General features: G+C 41.2%; 1 protein-coding gene across 1 annotated transcript in view; it reads right to left on the bottom strand.

Annotated features, from left to right (window-relative positions):
• The window catches only part of GPD1L (glycerol-3-phosphate dehydrogenase 1 like), a 48238-nt gene extending 44295 nt beyond the window's left edge, over positions 1-3943 (bottom strand). Inside the window, exon 1 of the mRNA XM_007948633.2 lies at positions 3773-3943. Within this exon, the coding sequence (XP_007946824.2) occupies positions 3773-3880 (108 nt within the window). The 5' untranslated portion in view covers positions 3881-3943. The remainder of the gene's footprint in view (positions 1-3772) is intronic.
• Between the last annotated feature and the right edge of the window lie 1436 nt (positions 3944-5379).

Here is a 5379-nt window from a genome sequence, read left to right as displayed (position 1 = left end):
ATTCCCTTAATTTCTGCTTATCTGGAAATGTCCTAATTTCACCATCATATTTGAGGAACAATTTTGCTGGGTATATAATTCTTGGTTGGAAATTTTTTCTCTTTCAGGGTTTTATATATACCATACCACTGTCCTCTCACCTGCATGGTTTCTCCCAAGAAATCCATGTGCTCAATATGTTTTACACATTATCAATACCTTATCTGTTCGTCAGATGACCAGGCAAGAAAAAGGCCACAACCCTATTGTTGCAGACTTACCTTCTGACCCTTCTAAAATGTTATTTTATGGCCTTTAAAGCCAACTGAAATGAAAAAAGTTTTCTTTATTCATTTATAACTATAAATAGGATCATAGATCAAATTTAGAAAAAGGTGAGGGGAAAAAAAAAAGTAAGTAGGGAAAAAGAAAGGCTCATAATCCCAACACCAGAAATAATCACTATCAGTGTTTTGGCATATTTCCTTCCAGGCCTTTCTGAGTCTATGCTGTTGTTTTTGTTAGGTGCCATCAAGTTGGCTCCAACTCATAGTGACCCTATATACAACAGAATGAAACACTGCCTGGTCGTGCACCATCCTCATAATCCTTGCTATTCTTGAGCTCGTCGCTGCAACCACTGCGTCAATCCATCTGAGTCTACAGCATTATCTAAAATTGTAATTACAGGGTTGAAATCATACTATCAATTTTTTTCATATACTGTAATAGCATGAGAACTTTCCTATCATTCAAATGAAGAGCTCCCTCCAAATCTATTAACCTTCCCATGTTCCAGTTCATTCTAACATCACAGTATCAATGGGGAAACACCAATGCTATAATATGGCCTTTAAAGCCAATTGTAAAGACACTAGAGTTGTTAGTATGCCAAAAATACAAAGAAAAGATACTAAGGTTGTCCTTGTTTTCACCTGCTTTCTTAGGGCCATTAAAATTACTTCTAGGTCAAGTCTGTGGGAAAACTACCAGCCGAACAATGTGAGTAGGTAATGAGTATGGTATGATTATAGTCTGGCTGCCACAGGTGAGGCAGGCACCTTAACCTGGCTCTACCACCAGCTAGAATCCTGGACACAAAGGGCAACTCATCTACATTCTTTGGTGGAGTGACTATTCAGATGAAACACAATAATGTAAGTAAAATACATAACAAAGTACAGTTGACCCCTGAGCAACCAGGTTTGACCTGTGAGGGTCCACTTATACATGGATTTTTTTTCATGTATTTCTGTAAAGTTACAGCCAGTGTGCCTGCATCTCCTGCTTCCCCTTCCACCTCTTCTCCTCTGCCACCCGAGATTACAGCAGTCCCTCCTCCTCAGCCTACTCATCTTGAAGATGAAGAGGATGAAGGCCTTTAGGATGATCCACGTCCACTTAATGAACAGTAAATAATCATCATGCCGTATAGTTAATAAACTTGTCTGTTGTGTATGTGTATGTGTCTTCATGTGAAAGTCTAATAACTATATGGCAAGAAATGTATTAATCGACTGTTTATGTTATCAGTAAGGCTTCTGGTCAACAATAAGCTATTAGTAGTTAAGTTTTTGGGAAGTCAAAAGTTATACATGGATTTTCAATTGTGAAGGGGGTCAGTGTCTGTAAGCCCATATTGTTCAAGGATCAGCTGCAGAGCTTTTACATAGTTCCAGTCACGATCCAGTCGATTCTGATTCATGGTGCCTATGTGAGTCTGAGTACAGAACTGTGCCCCACGGAGTTTTCAACAGATGATTTTCCAGAAGCAGATCAAGAAAAGCAAGCTCTTCTTCTCAAGGCACCCGTGGGTGGACTCCAATTATCAAACTTTGGTTAGCATCTGAGAATGTTAACTGTCTGCACCATCCAGGGACTCCCTTTCACATAGCAACAAAAAGCCCAAACCTACTGCCATCAAATCAGTTCCCACTCCATAGGTTATTCTTGGCTGTAGTCTTCTTTATTTATATTTTAAATTTTAATTACTTTTATTGTGCTGAAAACATATATAACAAGACATTTGTCTTGGCTGTAGTCTTAACAGAAGCAGATCGCAAGGACTTTGAGGGGTACCTTTGAGGGGGTTTGAACCATCAACATTTAGATTAGCAGTCAAGCACAAACCATCTGTGCCACCCAAGGACCTTCATAAGTACCTAAGTGAATGCGTACATAAGTGAATGACACAAAACAAAGTAGGATAAACTTAACAATGAAGCATGTGGCTTACAGAATGGGAGGAGCGATCAATTCTGACAAGAATGAGAAGAGTGAAGCTCAGTGGGATTTTCGACTCTAAGGATGGACTAAAGATATCCTAAAAGCCTTTGGCTGCAGTGGAAATAGCTGCATATTTTATTCTTTCTATCAGATACTTGGACCACTTAACTTCTAAGGTCACAACCCTATAGATCCCTCCTTCCCTGATCAACAGCACCAAGAATGACTGTGGGGAAATGCTGGCTGGTCCTAGTTCAGTGACACAGAGGAGAAAATCATCATTTTCTTAAAAGAAGTGACTTAGCAGTTTCAGGAATGAGCCCACCAGGATTCAAATCCCAATTCTAACCTCTAGCTATGTGACCTTGGGCAAACCCATGAACCCTTCTTAGCCTTGGTTTCCTCAACTACAAAATCAGAAAAAATAATAGTACTGACCTACTAGGGTTATTGAAAGGGTTAAATACACAATGTATGTAAACTACTTAGCACAGTGCTTGACAATAATAAGCACTATTAACTAGAAAGAAGCCAACTAAAAATCTTCAGTGAGCCTGAGCTTCTGTAAAAGGTGATGGGAAAATATGGAAATGGATAATGGAGATCTCTGAACAACATCATGAATGAAACTAATGACACCGAACGGTACATGTAAAAATGCCAAATGGCAAATGTTTTTCACGTATATATTTACCACAATAATTTTTTAAAAATGAAATAAAGCAATCTCTGCTTCCTTGGGGCAGGGGAATCTTCAGTGAGCATGATCTCTGCATCTCCAACCTTCTATGTGTTGGCTTACAGATTGTCTCTCTTGTTCAACTCCTTGAAGAAGCAACATCATATTCTTCCTCTCTGTCACCAGCTTCCAACACCACATTTTGCACACAAAGTGCATCCCCATTAAGATCAAGCGAAAGAACCTATGTGTAGCTGAAGCTATGTCATTAACAAAGGAGATTAGTTTCTCAGGTTAACCAAAGGAATCAGATAGCCACAACTGTCTGGTTTGCAAACAGACCATTATACAGAAAGCCATCAAGGGATGAACTTGGCAGCAGAGGTCCATAAATTCCAATCATACAGGTGTCAGGGAACACCCCTGTCAATTCTCATGTGCATTCCTTTCTTTTCTTGCAGGTTACTGGAACAAGGCCAGGTAATAACCTATATTTTTTCCCTCCCAGACTTAATACGCTTGGATTTTAAACTGTCAGTCTTACAGTTCCCAATTTTCTCCTATCTCCAGCTATAATTTAGGCCTTGACTCTGATTTTAATGGTAGACCAATGCTTTAGCTGTCCCAGCGAGGTGACCAAAGTTGCTTAGAGTGGGTATATTGGGAGCTTCTGAGGCATACAAGCAGCCAAAGGCAAGGTTGTTGGTTGTGACTGGCAGCGCCCATTTTCAGAGTCAGGAAAATCAAAAGCAATCAACCCAACAAAGAACGTGATAGAGAACAGGGAAAATGGAAAGTAGCTGTCCCACATCCCCAAGTCCCAAATGCTCCCTTGTCCATGCTTCATTTCATAATGAACCACGTGCACCTTTTCACCCAAGGTCTTACCACATTTTCTGGCAGCTTGTGTCCAGGGAGATATTTTACATTTTCATGGTCATTATTTATGATGTCTGTCAGTTTTCTCCCATTAACTGTTTCTTCAAACACCCACATCTTGACTGTGGAGGCAAACTTCTGAAGGTTCTTGACATTATTACCAATTATTTTTGCAACAGCTGAACCCCTGCAAAAGGAACCACAGAAAAGAGAAAAATGAAGGTCACTCAGGCAGAGGACAGAAAGCTTCAGACTAACTAACATTCACAAGACTCACGTTCTGATTCTGATGCATGCTCTGAATTTACTCAAGATGTGATGTTGTGTCAGCCTCCAGCCATTTGAATTTTAGTTGTTTTCACCTGAGAACACAAACCTCCCCTGGGATCAAGAAAGGTCTCAAATTTGGTACAAAGTCAAAAAGCACCACTCCTTGAAACCAGTGGGGTCAGTGGTAGCTCATCGTAGAATTCTTGCCTTCTGTGAGGGAGACCAGGACTCGAATCCTACCATGTACCTCATGTGCAGCAACCATCTGTCTATCAGTGGTGGCTTGAGCATTGCTACAATGCTGAGCATGTTTCAGTGGAACTTCCAGCCTAAGACACACTAGGAAGAAAGGCCTGGTGATCTACATCTAAAAGTCAGCCAATGAGAACCCTATGGATCCCAATGATCTGATCCCACTGTGCACGGGGGCACCATGAGTCAGGGTACCTCAATGGCAGCTAACAACCACAACAACAACTTGAAACTTGTAAGAATCGACCTATCTTGGAAGAAAGTATCTCAGGGAAAAGAGGAATCATCTAAAAGACAGCTTAAAAATGACACTAGAGGGTTTTCAAGCCTCCAGAGGCTAGGCGATATTCCAAATCCATCAAAAAGATGAAAACGCAGCTACCACTAAATAAACTGTGTCCTGATTAACAACAACAGGCCCAAGGTGGGGTCATAATTGAAAGACAAGAACATAAGTGGATTCCAAAAAAGCAAAAAGTAAGAGTGTGGGGTTCTACCTGACTGAGTCATACAGTCTCTCCAGAAGGCATGAAGCCAGCCTCTAGCCCCCTAGTCCTATTCTCTGTACCTCTATTCACCAAACATACTCTAATAATTAATCAGTCTCCCATGGGCCTTGATACTGGGGGGAAATTAACTCCAACTCATTAACACCAGTCCTTTCGGATGGCGTCGTGGGTCTGCCTCTCATTACTGCAGCAGAGGTGCTGGTGGATGTGCCCACTCTCACAGAATTCTCTCTCATGGCGTCTGCTGAGTGGACCAAAAGGGCCAGGAGTGGACCCTAATGCTGGCTGATCCACCTCCCTCAGAACTTCAAACCAAGAAATAGCCTGTTCCTCAGACAACTTTCCTGCTGTGAGGAGCAGATGAAAAAATGTAAAAAGTACCTTGTAAATTCAAGTGTTAGGGCATTCGTTATTTTTTCTAACAATTATTCTCAAGACAATGTGAGTGAAGTAGGGGGTGTTAACAGTAATGGAGGGGAAAACACATGATGCAGAGAACATATTGGAGACATGATCCCCACCCCCCACCCCACCCCCCGATCCATCTCAATTCTAACTTGCTCCAGCATGTAAACCTTCTATGCT

This window comes from Orycteropus afer, unplaced genomic scaffold (assembly GCF_000298275.1).
Source record: "Orycteropus afer afer isolate SDZICR_OR568_19922 unplaced genomic scaffold, OryAfe1.0 scaffold00218, whole genome shotgun sequence".
In the NCBI taxonomy this organism is placed as follows: Eukaryota; Metazoa; Chordata; class Mammalia; order Tubulidentata; family Orycteropodidae; genus Orycteropus; species Orycteropus afer.
This window is presented reverse-complemented; position numbering and strand designations above follow the sequence as displayed.